Source organism: Manis pentadactyla, chromosome 8, assembly GCF_030020395.1.
Source record: "Manis pentadactyla isolate mManPen7 chromosome 8, mManPen7.hap1, whole genome shotgun sequence".
Taxonomy (NCBI): Eukaryota; Metazoa; Chordata; class Mammalia; order Pholidota; family Manidae; genus Manis; species Manis pentadactyla.
In genome coordinates this window covers 73854411-73872456 of record NC_080026.1, presented here as the reverse complement: position 1 = coordinate 73872456, position 18046 = coordinate 73854411, and the positions used below count along the sequence as shown (strand labels likewise).

The 18046-nt window shown below is 43.1% G+C and overlaps 1 protein-coding gene across 4 annotated transcripts in view; it reads left to right on the top strand.

Annotated features, from left to right (window-relative positions):
- Positions 1-18046, top strand: part of A1CF (APOBEC1 complementation factor) — an 80998-nt gene that overhangs the window by 38969 nt on the left and 23983 nt on the right. For all 4 annotated transcript variants that reach the window (XM_036924020.2, XM_036924017.2, XM_036924019.2 and 1 more), the window contains exons 3-5: positions 44-178; positions 1995-2125; positions 6619-6857. In XM_036924020.2, coding sequence (XP_036779915.2) covers positions 44-178; positions 1995-2125; positions 6619-6857 — 505 coding nt within the window. The remainder of the gene's footprint in view (positions 1-43; positions 179-1994; positions 2126-6618; positions 6858-18046) is intronic.

Below are 18046 nucleotides of genomic sequence, written 5' to 3'. Positions count from 1 at the left end.
AAGATGTTTTCTTCTCTCCATACAACCCATTGTGAATTTGCAGGAAAATGGACAGAGAAAATATGGCGGCCCTCCCCCTGGATGGGATGCTGCACCCCCAGAAAGGGGCTGTGAAATTTTTATTGGAAAACTTCCCAGAGACCTTTTTGAGGATGAACTCATACCCTTATGTGAAAAAGTGAGTCCAAATTTAACATAAATTTTCTGAGATTTCAAGGAAAATATACCGTTCTCTTGACTTTGAATTCACACTCATTCTTCTTGCTCAGTGAGGGATTCTCTTCCGACCTGCTATTTCTCACATGGACAAAGTTAAAACGGTCCTAGCTGTTAATGACTGTGCCCTTACTGTCGTTGCCTTGACTCAGCTCTTGGTCCTGTTGCTGACAGCCGGAGCTACCACTGCTAGTGACTTTCAAATCTGTATGCTGATCCCCTTTCTCCACTGGCAGAGCCATCTCACTGCAAGCTCAGTGTATCTCTCAGATAAGAATAACACCATCACAACCTGTCTAAAAAAGGTATTGCTCCAACTTAACATTTTTATGTGGTTTTATAAAGTGCAACAGTTTCACATAAAAGCAATATATACTCTTGTCAGGAGTCAAACATGTGCCTCTACATATTGATCTAGAATGAAATTTCCTTCTATGAGTTTGAATTTGTCTACCCTAATACATCAACAAGATAGTAACATGAGCTCTCAAAGTCACTATATAATTAAGAAATAAATTTCCTCAGTTTTAATTTCAAATGATAGGTATTAAACCCAAAATAAAAGGGAGAATGCAAAATTAAAATTTTTCAATTTACCAAGTAGTGTTTAAAGCAACCACATTCTTAAAAAACTTAGTAAAAATGAGTGTTTAGTTATTTCTTCCCCTAAATGCCAAAATCAGTTGTGTATGTGTGTGCACATGTGTGCACATAACTCAGCTTCAGATTCAGAAGTGCTAATTTTATTTATAATCTCATTTAGCATATGCACAAATTATGAGAACTTAATCCTGTAAGAATTCTACATACTGAACCCTAAAACGAACACCAAGAAACACTTGAAACATAGAGATGAAACAGGGTTTAACTCTTTCCTAATGCACCCAGAGGCAGTAAGTGTCCATCACTGAATACCTCGGAGGGGCAACTGAGCCAAGGGAGACCACCCACTGAGGTAACAGCATATGCTCATATGCTGAACGACACCTCTTCTCTCCCCCAACCCCATGTGCCTTGTGTCTATTTGGGCCACCCTTCTTACTGCAGGCAGCAATAATAAACTGCCAAGTCTGGACTGCCAGAGAACATTTAGGGTAGCAGAAGGGAAAGCAGAAAAGCTATAGCCAGAAGAACAGAGTGAGCGCCCTCCTACCATGGAGGTCCTGCCCTGAGTCAGTTGTCTAAGACTCACATGTACAGTCAGCCTAAGGAACTGAGAAAACAGTGGGGCTCCCATATCAGAGTGGGGCACCCTCTGAAGCACATAATCTGTGCTCATCTTGATGTCATGATTGGGGAAATGACAGCTAAGAAGTCAGATTAGCAAGGTTTCAAATGAGCATTCCTGGTTTTCGTTTTAAACATCAGTGGTAGAGTATGGCCAGCCGAGTAAAGACACAACTATGGAGATTTCAGAGGCCAAAATAAAGCATAAGGACAAATCTATCAAAAGTTCTCCTTCTGATGACAAACTTGTTTTCAAGTCCCTAAGGCATGGTATAAACCCATAGATGTAATTGTGTGGTGAAAGGTCATTTGTTCTGTCCAAAACATATTCTATTAATTCAGATTGAAATGCCAGTTGTACTTGACTTTTTTTTTTAACTTGACTTTGCCCATGTCAGATAACAGATCTGATCCCAATGAAAATATGCAAACCATTCCACATGGGATGCAAATGCCAAATATGGCAGAGACAGACATCAGAAAATATTGTGTGTTTTCATTTGGAAGGCAAATGGATAAATATAAATTCTCTCTTTTTCTATTACTTATAGATTGGTAAAATTTATGAAATGAGGATGATGATGGATTTTAATGGCAACAATAGAGGATATGCATTTGTAACATTCTCAAATAAGCAGGAAGCCAAGAATGCAATCAAGCAACTTAATAATTATGAAATTAGGTAAGATACATCTCTTCTAGATGAAAAGTGAATCAGACAATGTACCTGTATCTGTTCTTCTATCAAGTTTGTTAAATATAGTATATGAGAAAGACATCCAAACCAGAAACAAAAATCTCAGTTATTTTCCTTTGTAAAAAATCAGTTTAAAGGAATATTTAATATCAATACTATATAAAAGGTGCCAACCTAACCTATGTAAAATGTCCTAAGAAACAAAATTAATTTACTCATTTCATAAATATGTCCTAGGCTCCAACAAAATACTAGAAATATAAAGGTACATTTTCCTATTCCCACAGGAAGCAAATGGACATATACGATTATTGAAAAAAATATGAAAAAATAAAACTGGTATGGGATAAAATTGTGAGAGGAGGTAGCTACTCTAAATTGATGCATTTAAGAAAATATTCTCCAGGGAAGTAAACTTTGTACTGATACTTGAATGGAAGGAGTGGGCTAGGACAGACCTGGAGGAAGGTGATTCCCCTTCAAAGGTCCCAAAATGAGAACAAGCTGGATGTGTTAGAGGGACAGAAAGTCAGCTACAACACAGTAGAGAGAGGAAGGCTGAAGGGCCATGTACTCCATAATTAAGAATTTAAGTTTATTCTAATAAAAAAAGAAATCATAGGAGTATTCCCGTTAGATTCACACTTCTCAAAATGACTGGCTGTTGGGTGAAGAATGGACTATAGCAGGGTGAGGATTGAAGGAGGGAAGCCAGTGAGAAAGCAGAGGCCATAATCTAGATGGAGACAGTATATGACAGTGTTGGCACAAGGCATTGGTGGTGGAGTGGGAGGGGGATAAAAAGGGCTCAGATTTGGGATATATTTTGGCAAATACTGTGAGTGAATTTAGAATTCAGGGAGGAAACCGAGGGTTTGCATGAAAAGACTGGGAGAATAGCAGGAAACATGAAAAGCACAGTTTGGGCTCAATTTATACTTTCAGGTGTACATTAGTCATCCTGGGGAAATGTTGGAGAGGTGACCGTCTGGACATTATTGTAGTCAGGTGAGAGGCCACAGTTGGAATATAAATTTGGGGGCCGACCAAATACAGGCAGCATTTAAAACCATGGGACTAGTGAGGGTTCCAGGGGGTAATTGACCCTGTGTAATCAGTAACTGGTTTTTATAACCTGGAAATAGGGCTGAGTTCTAAAACTTTCACTTTGGGAGGGAATGGTCATAAATCCTTTCTTAAAAAGAAGCCCTGGGCCACCTGGAAGAAAAATTAGTGCAGCAATTAAAAAGCAATAGCTTTGGGGTCAGACAGGCTTCATTTGAGTGCCAGCAAGTAATGTAACCTGCGTCTCAATTTCCTCATCTATAAAGTGGGGATAACAATACTCATTTCGTTGGTTTTATTGTGGGGATATTATACAGATTTTTATTATTTAGTTCAGTGCTTGGAATGCAGTGATAGGTTAATGATAGCTTTTCCTAAACCCTTTAGCCACAAAGATTGATCAGATTAGGCAATTGCTAGTAGCCTGGCCATTCAGTCCCAAGGTTAGATTCTGGAACAGAGTCTTAGAGAAAATATAAGGGAGGCTGCCTTCCCGCACATGTCCTCATGGATCCAAAAGAACTCTGTCTGTTATATGGAGAACTGTTTGGTGTAGGATTAGGAGATTAAAGCACAGTTTCCTTTGGACAATTCCTCTAACCTCTTACGCATTGGTTTTATCATTAGCACCTGATCACATGGAGATGTTCTGAATAGCCATCATATGAAATATGCATTAAATTCTGAACATCCATTATATGAAATAATACATATTATAGTATTTTGGAAAGGGCTACAAAAAGCTATACTTTAATATCTTTTTAATATTATAGTTATACAGTTTCAGAGATTGGAAGAATTCCCATTCCTTGGTCTTTCATGGGACCCAGACATTATAATAGTGAGGGTTATTCCAAAAATGGCTTTTAAGTTGAGATGGGTGTAGAAGTGGCCATGTAGAAAATCAACAGGGTTTATTGTATCTACTGAAAATATAGTCACATACTGGGGCCTGTTCATACTGTTTGAAAATAGATGGGGTATGAATAGTGAATACAATAAATCTACTATGGTGCATTGTAAGTAACAGTACCTTCTAAATTTCAGTGTCTTTATCTATAAAATAGATAAAAATACACAAATTTCACAAGGGTATTATGAAAAATAAATGAGATAATGCACATAGAGCTCAGTGTCCAACATATCAGATGCTCTATAAATATCTGCTGCTGTTTATAGTGGTGGTGATAGAAGAGAAGGAAGAAGAGAAATATAACAAAGCATTTGGAAAGAGAAAGTTGGTGAACAAAATTCCAGTTGAAGTTCAGTTTAGATGCTAGGAGCAAGGTGAAGACACAATTACTCTAAAAATTAAGAGCTAGGATAAATGGAATATAAAATAGCAGAAAAGATACCCAAAGCCCACCTCACCAACTTCCACTTTGCCAGAGAGAACCTTTCTTACAGAGAATAATCTTTGATTTGCTTTTAGCCACAATTTCTCAGGGGATAGTTAAGGTTCTTATCCAGAGAAGACCTACAATTATCCTATCATCTTCCTCATCATCAAATATTCACTGAGAATTGTTTAAATGCCTGGCTTCTGGAGACATTAAAGTCTTGCCCTCAGCTTTTGAGAGATGGCTTTTTGTCTCCAAATGATTCTGGGTAAGATGCCTGACAAGCCATAGAGATTTAAAAATAGTATCCAGAGACTGTAGGCTCCCCCTGCTGGTAACTGATACTAACTGGCCCTCTACCAAAAATAATTTCTAAATAAATATCTTGAAATGGGGGAGGGCATTAAATTAAAACAAAAAAAACAAAAGATCACTTTCGGAACCCTTCCCTCCCCAAAGAAATACCGCATTCCTAGGACAGTGTTCAGACTGAGAGGGACCTAGCACAGATCTGATATGTGGCCCTCGTTCTTCAGGAAAGCACAGAAGACAACCAGGGCAGTGGCCCAGTCCCGGCCAGTACGCCTACCGCAGAATGGAGAGCTACTAGTTCCAAGAAGGCAGAGTCATCTCCCACTCATGTGGCCGAGCACCTGTATGTGTCATGAATGAGTAGTTTCTGTTAAAGGATCTTAACTCATTTTGAATAAATTTGTGTTATTGCAAAGTCACACAGCTTAATAGATTATGCAGAGAAAACAGCAAAAAAAACCCCACAAAGTAATAAAAATTGAAAACATTCCTCCATAGCTCCACTGCCCAAAGATGATCACTAGATTCTCTATATAGTTTTAATCAAAATGGCCTTCTCACATACTTATTTTACGGTCTCTTTTTAAACCAGCAGCATATTGTGAACTGGCTTTTTTAACCAATATTCTTTTAATTTTTTAAAATCGAAGTATTGTTGATATACAATCATACTGGTTTCAAATATACAACACAGAGGTTCGACAGTTACCTATATTAATTAAATCCTCATCCCCATTATGCAGTTGCCATCTGTCAACACAGGAAGATGTTACAGAATCACTGACTGTGTTCTCCATGCTCCAGCATTCACCTACGTCACTGTGTGTAATGACTGCTGAGCACTCTGCAGTGAGTGCCCATCATTTATTTACCAGTGATTCTCAGCCAGGAGCAGTACTGTCTACCCTATGGGACATTTAGAAAGAAGATGAGGCATTTTTGGATGAACTAACAGTGGCTGTTGGCATTTACTTGGCAGGGACCAGGGATGACAAATCTACTACAGTGTACAGTGAGGAAGTGCCTCCAAATCAGTGTCATCTCAGTTGAGATACATTAAACCAATCCCGTATGGCAGGATACTTTCCTCTTTTCCAATCTGGGGACTGTTTTAAATAATAGCAGTAAATATCTTTATATAAAATTGTTGGTGCTCACATCTATTTCCAAAGGCCACTTTCCCAGGAGGGGCATTATTTGGCCAAAGGTATGCACACAAGTCTTCTGATACATTTTGCCAAATGTCCCCCAGATAAGTTTAATCAATCTACACTCTCCCAGTGAAGGTATTAAGTCCACTTGATAATAAGCAACAGAGTATAATGGAAGGAACACTAACAATAGATTCCCTTTTTGGCTGGAAAAGAAAGGAAGCGACAGGAGTTGCAAACTCAAATACCTCCAAATCCAGGCAGGTTCCATGAGTAATGTGGGCCAGGTGCAAAGGCTTCTGTATTGGGGATATACTAGGGAATGGTGAAGATTGCTAATACCTGATGCATTCACGTCTATTCTAAAATAGTAGATGTTACTCAGCTTCAAATAATTTTTGTTCCTTTAAAAATGTAGAACCAGTGTTGACAGATCTTCCAATTTCTCAAAAGCAGCCTCAGCTGTCTAAGAATAGCTTAAACACTATTAAGACGAAACACCCCACACCTGCAGGCCATAGCAGGTCCAGGGCCATACGTTTTCCACTTGTCTTAAGCCTTATTCACACCGGGATTCAAACACCCAGTCAAACCGCCGCTCTTTTGGCAGAAACGGGCGCCTCCTAGGGGTCTGTGCCAGTGTGGACAACTGCCGGTTGTTTGTCGGCGGGATCCCAAAAACCAAAAAGAGAGAAGAAATCTTATCAGAAATGAAAAAAGTCACCGAAGGAGTCGTTGACGTCATCGTCTACCCGAGTGCTGCAGATAAGACCAAAAACCGGGGCTTTGCCTTCGTGGAATATGAAAGTCACCGCGCAGCCGCCATGGCCCGGAGGAAACTCCTACCAGGTAAGTTAGCACCACCTCCTCAAAGGTGAGGCTTCCCCACTGTCCTGTCTGCCTCAGGGACTATGCTCCTTAGCAAAGGAAGCAAATGTTTGTTGTTCTTTTCTTGCTCTCTGTCTTTGGTTGTGTGATATTTTGATTCTTTTTCCTTATCTCATAGGACATATTTCAGTTCCCTGAAGTTTTCACAGACTGTGTTCTGAAAAATATTCATTTTATGCATTAAGTCTAGTGTACATGCACTGGAGAAATCCAAAACTTTACACTAAAACATTCCTATATTGAATCCTTAAAAGGAAGACTCTTAAAAGTAAATATATCAATCAATAATTACCTTTATGTATAGATTTTATCAAGCCTTATTAGAAATAGGGTACATTATCTATTATAATGTAGAAATAATAAATCTGCAAGTGATATATTATCCCAATGACAACAAGTGTACTACTTTAAGATTCTAATGATTTCTATCTAATTTGAGGGGATAAAATAAGTGCTCTCCATAGAAAGGCACCTTTGTTTGGAGATACAACCACAGAGTGGGTCTCACTTGGGCCACCAACCATCAGTTCCTGAGCTTAAGACTCCACCAAGACATTCCCGCAGATCAGCCTAGGAAAAATGTAAAGCCCTCTGCTTGCTCTAAAATATTCACTGAAGCTTACATAAATAAGGTATTAAAATGAACTGTTAAAATAAGAGCATTTCAAGAATGACAGGGTAGACACATTGGAATCAACTCTTCTCCGAACATGGTGGGAAAGCCAGCAGAATTAGAAACAAAGCAAAACAGGAACCAAAGCACCTAGATTTACGTTGCCCTCGTACACATTCTTAAAAATGAAACAAACCAGTAAGATCAGTCATCTAGAAATGTTTTAAATTGTGAGGTGGCACCTGAGCTTACAGAATATTTTTTAATATTTTCATGAAAGCAACTTAAACTGAAAAGATGGGGGTCTTGCCAATGGGTTTCAGCCCTGGACAAGTTCACTGTGGGTTCAAAGTGACCAAAGGAATAACAGTGGAATGTTCTTGGGGTGAAAAGATTATACCCAACTTAATTCCCACAATGGCAGGTCACTCACTAGAATCCTTTCCACTCAGAGCAAGTCTGCATGCAGCAAGCCAGTCTCTGGGCCCCTCTGCCCACAAAGCCATCTCAGTCTCTGTCCTCAGCGCTGCCCCAACTCCAGTCTCATCTCTGCTCTCCTGCAACCATGCAGCTGCCGTGTCGCCACCCAAAGCACTGGGCAGAGTTCTTTATAGAGTCAGTAACGATGTATTGCCCACATGTGTGTAGTTAACTAGCCAACCAGGGCCAGGTGAAAATCCTGACCATAGGAATCTTCACTTTATCCACAAAAATAGCCCCCAAAATAGCTAAGTCTATTAGAGAGTGGGTATTTTTAATGTTGAAGTTTCCATTCACCACTCACTACCCCACTGGTCAAGTCATCTGACTCACAGTGTAAAGAATCACTGCAACTCCTCATGGGCACATCTAGCTTCTCAGTGACCTGAACTTAATATCTGGTTATCCTCTTCAGTTTGTCTCTCAACACCAAAAATTCTGCCATAGAAAAGTTCCTCATATCCACCTTGATCTCAGGCCATCATTGCAGTCTAAGCACATGTATTCCCAGCCTTAGATCATTTTTTGCAAGGACTCCTAATTATGCTCCCAGGTCTGCTTTCTCTTTGATGTACCCCACCCTCGGTATACTCCATCCTGAACATTACCACTAGATTAGTTTTCACAAAATATCATGGCACCCTTTCAATAAGTTCTTGCAAATATTAGGAATCCAGTCTCTAGTTGTTGATAGGATGAATGCTGTCACTCACTTGTCAGTTCATAAATATTCAAGGAAAACAAAAGCAAACTAAAAAGCTTCTGCACAGAAGAAACCATCAATAACAAAAAAAAGCAAGTTTCTGAATGGGAAAAGACACTTGCAAATGATATATCCAGTAAGGGGTTAATATCCAAAGTATATAAAGAATTCATACAACACACACACACACACACACACATAGGCACACACAAGCCAACAAATACCCCGATTTTAAGATGGACAGAGGAACTGAAGAGACATTTTTCCAAAGAAAACTTAGGGATGGCCAATAGGCACATGAAAAGATGCTTAACATCACTAATATCAGGCAAATGCAAATCAAAACCACAGCATCACACCATACCTGTGAGAATGACTATTATCAAAAAGACAAGAAATAACAAGCACTGGGGAAAATGTGGAGGAAAGGGAACCCTTGTGACCTGTTGGTGGAATGTAAACTCCTCAAAAATTTAGAAATACCATACAATCTAGTAATTGCACTTCAGGGCATTTGCCCCAAGAAGACAAAATCTGATTCAGAAAGATATAGGCACTCCTATGTTTATTACAGCACTATTTACAGTAGCCAAGATATGGAAGCAACGTAAGTGTTCATCTATGGATGAATGGATAAAGAGGATGTAATACAGAGATGCAATGGAGTATTACTCAGCCAAAAAAATGAGTGAAATATTTGCCATTTGCCATAACATGAATGGGCCTAGAGGATATTACACTAAGTGAGGTAAGTCAGAGAATGACAAATATCATATGATTTCACTTATATGTACAATCTAAAAAAATTAAGTGAACAAATAGAAATAAACTCAGATACAGAGAACAAATCTATTGTTGCCATAAGAAAGAGGGGTGGAGGGATGGGCAAAACAGGTGGAGGGCATAAAGAGGTACAAGCTTCCACACATAAATAAGTCACAGGGATGAAAAGTATAGTATAGGGAATATAGTCATGAATACTTTAATATCTTTGTATGATGACAGATAACTACACTTGTGATGAATATTTTATAATGTATGCAATTGTCAAATCACAGTGCTGTATACCTGAAATACTGTATATCCGCTATACTTCAATTTTTAAAAATAGGTGCCACCAAACACCGACTCCTTGCTGTATGAGACAAAGAGTAAACCTCTGAGCCTGTCATTCAAGGTCTTTCATCCATGACCCCAGGCCTTTATAACCATATTTGCTACCCTCTATTTCCCAATAAAAACCCTCCTTTGTATCAGGACAACCTCCCCAGTGCCCTAGGCAACACCATGTGAAGTTCTGTGTCCTTTATTCCTAATGCTGTAGCCGCTACTAGACTAACCTGTCCTCCCCACGCTCTCTGCTGACTCCTGGCATTCTCAGCCACCACCTCCCTGAGGTGCCACTATTCCAGCCCACATTCATCATTATCATCCTTCATTATCTATTTTTAAAAATATATATGTACATCATTTGGAGATTGGGGAAGATAGTAGAGAAAGAGGGTCGAAGTGGGACAATGATAGATTTTAAGGGCCAATGTTCCTAGAGAAAAAAAACTTCCTGATGGGCAGCTTCCCCTCTTAGTGGAGTTCCACGACATTAACACCCTACTTGGCTGATTTCAGGTTACCAAGGTGACAAGAAAACAGCATATTGATGGAGCAAATGAGCTTCTTTCTTTACCTGAGCTGAGCTGACCAGGTCGGGCAGGGCTGAGCAGTGGAGCTTCGGGAATTCTCAAGCACGTTGCGGCTCTGCAACCGCTCAGGGGCCTGATTTTTCCCTGTAGATTTTCTGCCCAGGATCCAGCAGTATACAGACGGCCTCACTATCCCTATCCACTATCCACCTGCCTCCCAATCTGAAGCAGCCCGCCTTGCCCTTAGCTCTTAAATTGGCTTCAGCTGAGTAGAGTTTCATTCAGCTGGCTTTTTAGTCAGCTGCCTCATCAGCTGACTAACAAGATGAGACACAGTGGTGAACACCCCAGCCAGAGAAAATGGTTTCATGTCTGCTGAGGCCTGAGAGTAAAACCTATTACCCATTTGGACACTCTACCTATTACCTTACCATAGATTCAATAGTAATAAAGGATTTCAGTAAATGGCAATCCTCTGAGGGGCCCACTTCAAAAGAATGAGGTCTTCAAGAAACATGATAAGCAAGGACCACAAGGAGCTTTTTCTTCCTAATTGATCCAGACTTGAAGACAGAAATTGTTGTCTGAAGTGATGTATTGGCTCTCCAGCCACCTACCCCTTCTGTTAATAGTGGCAGCTCTCTCGTAACATTGTATCTTTGTTGAGGTATGTTTGGAACAAAGTTCTGAGGCTATTCAAGCACTCTAAGGATGCTCTGGAAAAGTTTAGTGGTGTTTTCTCTGTTCACCTGCATCAGAATCAACTGGAGGGCCTCTTAAAGTACAGATTTCTGGGCGCCACTAGGGTGCCTAACCCAGTAGGTCTGCAGTAAGATCTGATAAGTTGCATGTCTTGCCAATGGGTTTCAGCCCTGGGCAAGTTCACTATGGATTTAATGTGATGAAAGAAATTGACAGCAAAAGATTCTTTGGGATGAAAGGGTTTATTATGTGGCTTGTTCTCCCACGGTAGGTCGAGCACTAGCATCTCTGCCTCCACCCAGAGCACTGGGCCGAGCTCTCTATATAGCGCAATTATAGCTTATTGTCTAAAGGTGTGGACGTGGCAGCCCAGCAACAGGCCAGTTACATCATCAGTTGGTTTAAGTTCAGTGAGGATCCTGGCCATAGGAACCCCAACTTCCCCACACTCCACCCCTCCAGGATTCTCGCCTTACAATCTACATGCTTTCAGTCTTCCGCAATGGTTCCTGTGCGAGAAAGCTGGAGCACTGTAACCAGATTCCACAACAGCAACAGAGGATAACAACAACTTAGAGATAATAAAAATTAAGATACAGCAAGATTTTGATACAAAAATTATAATAATCCTCAAGCCAGAGGAGATTCCTAATAAAAAAAATTATAATAATCCTCAAGCCAGAGGAAGTTTCAAATCCACAGAGACTTTAGGGACGATAAGACACGTGTTTTAATACCACCAACAAAGGCAAATCTTGTCCATCAGGTAGGATGCATGCAAGAGAGTGGTCCTGTGATAGGACTATAGCAGGAAGGGGATCCCTTCCAGGTCTAGTATATACCAGCCATACTTTTACTCCTTTCCCTGTGGGGGTTACTGAAGGGTCTATATATAGTGCTACTGGAGGTGCATACACTGGCCGTAAAGATAAAACAAAACTCCCCGGTAAGATAGACTTACCTTCTGGCCGTTCAGGGTATACTACTGTAACCTTTGGTGTCCACTCTGCTGTTATTCCAGGAATACACAGGAGGCCAGCTTCCAGGCCTTGTCTCCAAGGTGTCAGGAGAGCCAGCCATCATTGGTCCATGTGTCAAAAGGTCCAAGGCCAAGTCCACTCAATGGAGTCTCCAGGGTTCAGTGCAGTTGGTGCTGGCAGCAAGATGTTATTCTGGTGGCCAAACCTCGGCTTCAGTGATTCTTCCTTGATTTGTACTTGCAGTTGTATAGGGGAGGCAGCCATATGTGTTAACATGTCTACAGGGCTTAAAGCTCTCTTTCAGGATCTCTCATTCAAATGCCGTAGCACAGTCCATAAACAAACTGACCATCCCTGCAGACTATTAGTATCTGACGTTAGTCCGGCTTTTAACAAGCCATTGTGCCTCTCTATCATGCCTGCTGCGGTAGGATTGTATGGCACATGAAACTTCCCCTTGATTCCCAGCTGTCGTACCCATTCTTGCAGTGTATGTCCCGTAAAATGGGTGCCCTGATCACTCTCAATCACCTGTGGTTGGCCATAGGCAGCAAAGAGATGCTCCAGGCCTCTTTTGGTCATCTGCTGGTCTGCACAACGGGTAGGAAAAGCAACCAGATGTCCAGTAGCGGTGTCCACACAAGTCCTCACATACTGATATCCTTCTGACACAGGTAGAGGCCCAATATACTCTATCTGCCACCTGATGAGGGGTTTAGGCCCCTTAGCTATTGTCCCATGTTGCTGTGGAACTCAGTGTAAGTCCCTTTTGGAGCACACGAAACACTCCTGCTGGGCTCTGCTAACTTCTTTGAAGGTCAAAGGCAGGCCCTACTAACAGGCTACAGCCCACATTGTCTTTTGCCCTACATGCAACAAATGCTGATGTAGCCATTGGGCTACATCAGAGGCAGGCTTTCTTCTAACCAATGTATCTGGGCCAATTTATCTGCCTCATCATGTCCTGAGGATGCCAGTGGCAAATGACCTGTCACATGGTATACTGTAATTATTTTAGTCTGACCACAGGCCCTTAAGTCTTGCCACAATCCTTTCCCCCAAAGGGGTCGGTGACCAACCAACCAGTTGGCATGGTACCAGGTTGGTAGCCACAGGGTCAAGCCCCAATAGACTGCTCACCTGTCAGTGCAGACAACTATAGGGCAGGGCTCCTGGCTGATCACAAGCCACACAGCCCACAACTCTGCCCACGGGCTGCTCTTCCCCTCACCATCTTCCATCCACATTGTCTCAGTCTTAGGATGGAAAGCTATGGCCCTCCATTTTGGGGGCTGCCCAGGGCTGAAGCCATCTGTGTACCATGCATCTTCAGGTATAGGGGCTCTTCCTTCCCGATAGGGACTCTCTGTTACTAATGGTTCAAAAGCAAGTTCTTCCTGCTTTTCACTAGTATATGTCACCGGCCCCAACAAGCATTGGAGTTCTTCACTCAAGGGGCTACTAGAGAGGGCACTACACTGCTGTAGGTAAGCGCCCCACTTGGCCTGTGTGGGCGTTTGTGCCACACCACTCCTTGGCTTTTGGGTCCAGTCTCATACCCACCACAAGATGGGATAGGTGGTTATTACCTTTATTGGGGCCATTCCAGTGATGGGTTCTGTAGCCAGCAAGGCGTGATACATAGCAGCCAGTTGTTTTTTTATCAAAGTGCATAGTACCTCTGCCCCTTTCCAGAGTTGTGACCAGAATCCAACAGGTTGGCAAATTCATTCAAGCTGCTGCCAGAGACCCCAGCCATAACCGTCTTCAGTCACATGAACATCCAGCTCACGGGGCCCTGATGGGTCTATCACAGCCAAGGCCAGCACAGCCTTGACTGCCTGTTTTGCTGTAGAAAAGGCAGATGCACATGTCTCATCCCAGTCCCACCTGACGCCCTTTTGTACCAACTGGTATAAGGGCTTCAGAATTTGCGCCAAGTGTGGTATAAACACTCTCCAGTAGCCTAGAAGACCCAGAAACTCCTGTAGCAATGCTATAGTTGTGGGAGTAGGAAAGGCCTGGACTTTGTCTATAACTGCTTCTGGTATAACTTTGGTCTTACCTGACCAGACGACCCCCAAGAATTTAACAGACAAACCAGGTCCCTGAACCTTGGTGCTGTTTACATCCCATCCTTTCTCCTGTACATGTTGCAGCAGTCTAGGTGCTGTACCTTCTAGATCTGAAAGAAAATCGGATGTGAGCATGACATCATCAATATAATGGTACAGCCGCACCATTGGTGGTTTCTCCCATGTAGCGAAGTCCTGGGCTATAAGTCTGTGACAGATGGTGGGGCTGGGGAGGTATCCCTGTGGGAGGGGGGTGAAAGTCCATTGCCATCCTTCCCACGTGAAGGCAAACTGTTCCTGACTTTCCTGCTCAATGTCTGGAAAAGAAGGCATTAGCAAGATCTACCACATAATGGTATGTTCCTAGTTCATGGCTGAGGGTATCCATCAGGCCTGCAATAGAGGGGACAGCAGCGTGCATAGGGGGTATGACTTTATTCAGTTCTCTGTAATCCACAGTAATACTGTAGGAGCCATCTGGCTTTTTTACAGGCCACCTGGGGAACTGAAAGGACTATGGGTGGGCTTTATAATACCTACCTTTTGCAGCTCCTGGAGAGTTTCTGCAATCTCTTTATGCCCTCCAGGCAGTTTGTATTGTTTGGTATTAGTCACCCACCGAGGCACAGGCAAAGCTAAGGGCAGGTGCCTAGCATGTCCCCTCAGAACTGCCCTCACCACATGTACTCAGTCTGAACTCACCTGCAGTGGTCTGCAACCATAGACCCTGCAGGATATCAATCCCCAAAATATACCCAGGGATAGTAGATATATACTCAATATACTCTTTTGGGGGTAGATGCCCTATTCCTTAAGGGATTTGGGCTTTTTTCACTCTGATAGGCTTCCCCCCATATCCATCTATGATAGTGGGGGTCCTGGGGAACCACTCAGGGTTACCACGAATCAGTGAACATTCAGCCCCTGTGTCCACCAGAGCCAGGACACATTGTATGTTCACTGGGGACCAATGGATAGCTATTTCAACATGTGGCCTCCAGTCCCCCCCTGGTCCCTCAGGGCAGATACCTCGACCTTGTCCTCAGTCAAACCGTGTTCGCCAATCACCTTCCTGGTTGGCTTGTTCTCCAGCAGGCAGTCTTGCAAACACACAGGCAGGACTCATGGCTCTGCCTCTTTGTTCTTAATGGCTGGAACTGCTTCTCTGGTTTCAGCTGTTGCCATAGCTCTAGTAAGATCCTATTGGACTTTCCATCTAATTTCCTTCCATCTGCTCCTGTCTGTATTAAATCAACCCACATCTGGGTCTTTGTAACCTTCATAGGGCCTGGTAAATTCTTCTTGTGAGTAACAGGTCTTATTTCTTTCTGGATTCTCATTGCTTCAGCCTCTCCTAAGTCTACTACTGTACGTGTCACCTTGCTTATGGGATGCCCTAAGTGAGGGGAAAGAATGGCCACTAGAGACCCAAAGAGGGATGTAGGAGCTATTTGAAGTACAGTATTTCTCATCCCAGTAGTGAAAACTCTTCATCTGGGTTATAATTCTCGGGACTATAGATGGCATTTCTTATGCCTAGCTCTCGTAGCACCTGTTGTAGCTCAGGACATGTCTGCCATCTAGCAGGGGAGGATGGCAGATCACCTGGGTTGGGCCACACAGCACGAAGTGCAGCCATAAGCCAATCAAGGAGGGAGTGACTCCCTGGGGTCTGATGTGCATTTTGTAATCGCTGCCTCAAGGCAGGCCGCACTGTCAGGGAAGACAGCTTTCCCATCTCTGATCCAGACAGAACAATTCCATCCACCCCTAAGTCCCACAGATGCAGGAGCCAAGCTGATATTGACTTGGAGGGCTTCTGCCTAAACCGGGAGCCCAAATCCACCAGCTCAGCCTGAGTATAGGGGCAGAGAATAGAGTGCTCCATGACCTGGGGAGGGGGCTGCTCCTCTCCTTGGGGAACTTTCAGCTGCTGGGTCTTTATTTTCTTTACAACCACTGGGCATGCTTTCAGTACAGGAGGTACCAGTGCCTCCGGCACCACCCTTCATTCTTCATCAGCTCCTCCATTTCTGGGGCTGATGGCACCTTTCTCTCCCCTCCCCTGAGTGCCTCCTCTGCTACAACCTCTACCTTTTCTACTGTGCCTCGCAGCAATACTACCTCAGTCTTCAGAATGTCTCTTACCTCCAGCTCAATGCCTCGCAGCTGATGTTCTAGTGACACCTTGCCTGTGCTTCCCTCAGGAGTTCATCTTTTTCCTTGATGGCCTCTTCCTCCTTCAGAGCACCTGACAGTGCTGCCGTCTCGTCTCCAATGCCTCCTTGCTGCGGGCACTCTTGTGCTGCATCCTCCCACATCAAGGCCATCTCCTTCCTCAGGGAATCCACAGAGGTTTGCAGCTTGTGTTCTCATGCCACCTCCTCCCGCATCAATGCCATTTCCCCCCTCAGGGCATCCACAGAAATCTGCCGCTTGTGTTCTCATGCCACCTCTTGCATCAAGGCCATTTCCCTCCTAAGGGAATCTAGTGAAGTTTGCAGCTCCTGTTCTCATGCTGCCATTTCTTGGGTCTCCTCTGTAGACCTTCTTAATACTGTGAGAAGCAGCCAACCCACAGTCCCCACTGCCTCACAGGCACTCTGCTTCTCAAAGGATCCACTCACTCTTCCAAGAGCCCCCCCTACTGCCTCAGGTGTCACCTCCACTCACCTCCAGTCCTGGGGTGGGGCCCATTCCTCTAGGAGGCAAGCCACCTCAGGCCACACACCCATTGGGGGATGATCCACTGTTTCCCCATTCACAGGGGCAGCCCACTGAAGCACCCCTCCCATAAGGGCAGCCTTTTTCCTTGGTCAACAGTGAACCCCGCCAACTTTCACCAATTGTCTTGCCAATGGGTTTCAGCCCCAGTCAAGTTCACTATGGATTCAGTGTGACCAAAGAAATTGACATCAAATCATTCTTTGGGGTGAAAGCGTTTATTACACAGCTTGTTCTCCAGTGGTAGGTCGAGCACTAGCATCTCTACCTCCGCCCAGAGCACTGGGCCGAGCTCTCTATATAGCGCAATAATAGCTTATTGCCTACAGGTGCAGAAGTGGCAGCCCAGCAACAGGCCAGTTACATAATCAGATGGTTTAAGTTCTGTGAGGATCCTGGCCGTAGGAACCCCAACTTACCTACATTGCATTTATAATGTTTCCAGAATAATTCTGCTCCTACACACAAGTTTGAGAACCAGTAATCTAAATCAGTGATTGTCCATCATGGGCTGCAAATGTGAATCGCTGTGCATAAAGTAAAGGTTCCTGTGGCCAGGATCCTCACCTGAACCTGAACTACATAATGATGTAACTGGTCTGCTGCTAGGCTACTGCTTCCACACCTGTAAGCAATAAGCTATTATTGACTGAATCACTATATAAAGAGCTCTGCCCAGGGCTCTGGGTGGAGGCAGAGATGAAGGAGGATTACAGGCCTGCAGACTGTTGGATGCAGATGTAATTCTAGTGCTCGACCTATCACTGGGAGAACAAGCTGGGTAATAAACCCTTTAATCCCAAGAACGTTCCATTGTCATTCCTCAGTCTCACTGAATCCAAAGTGAACTTGCCCAGGGCTGAAACCCATTGGCAAGACAATCACCCAAAGAGATTTTTAAACAATAACAGTAACAAAATCAACTTCTAATCAATTGAATTGGCTTCTGGGAGGAGCCAAGTTGGGCACTGGTGTTTAAGTTTTCCAGATGATTCTATTGTGGAGTCAGTTTGTGATCCACTGTTAAATCCACCAACTACTGATACTAGCCATTCACCTGCATGGGAGGTAAACAGGAACACCTGGGGAACAACTCAGTAAGGAAAGTTATTAAGCATCTACAGTATGCATTGCTGTTTTCTAACTGACAAGGGGAAGTCTAAAAAATCATATCTAACCTTCAGTGCATATTCTGAGGAAAACATACAAAAATATCAAGAAGATAGTGCATTA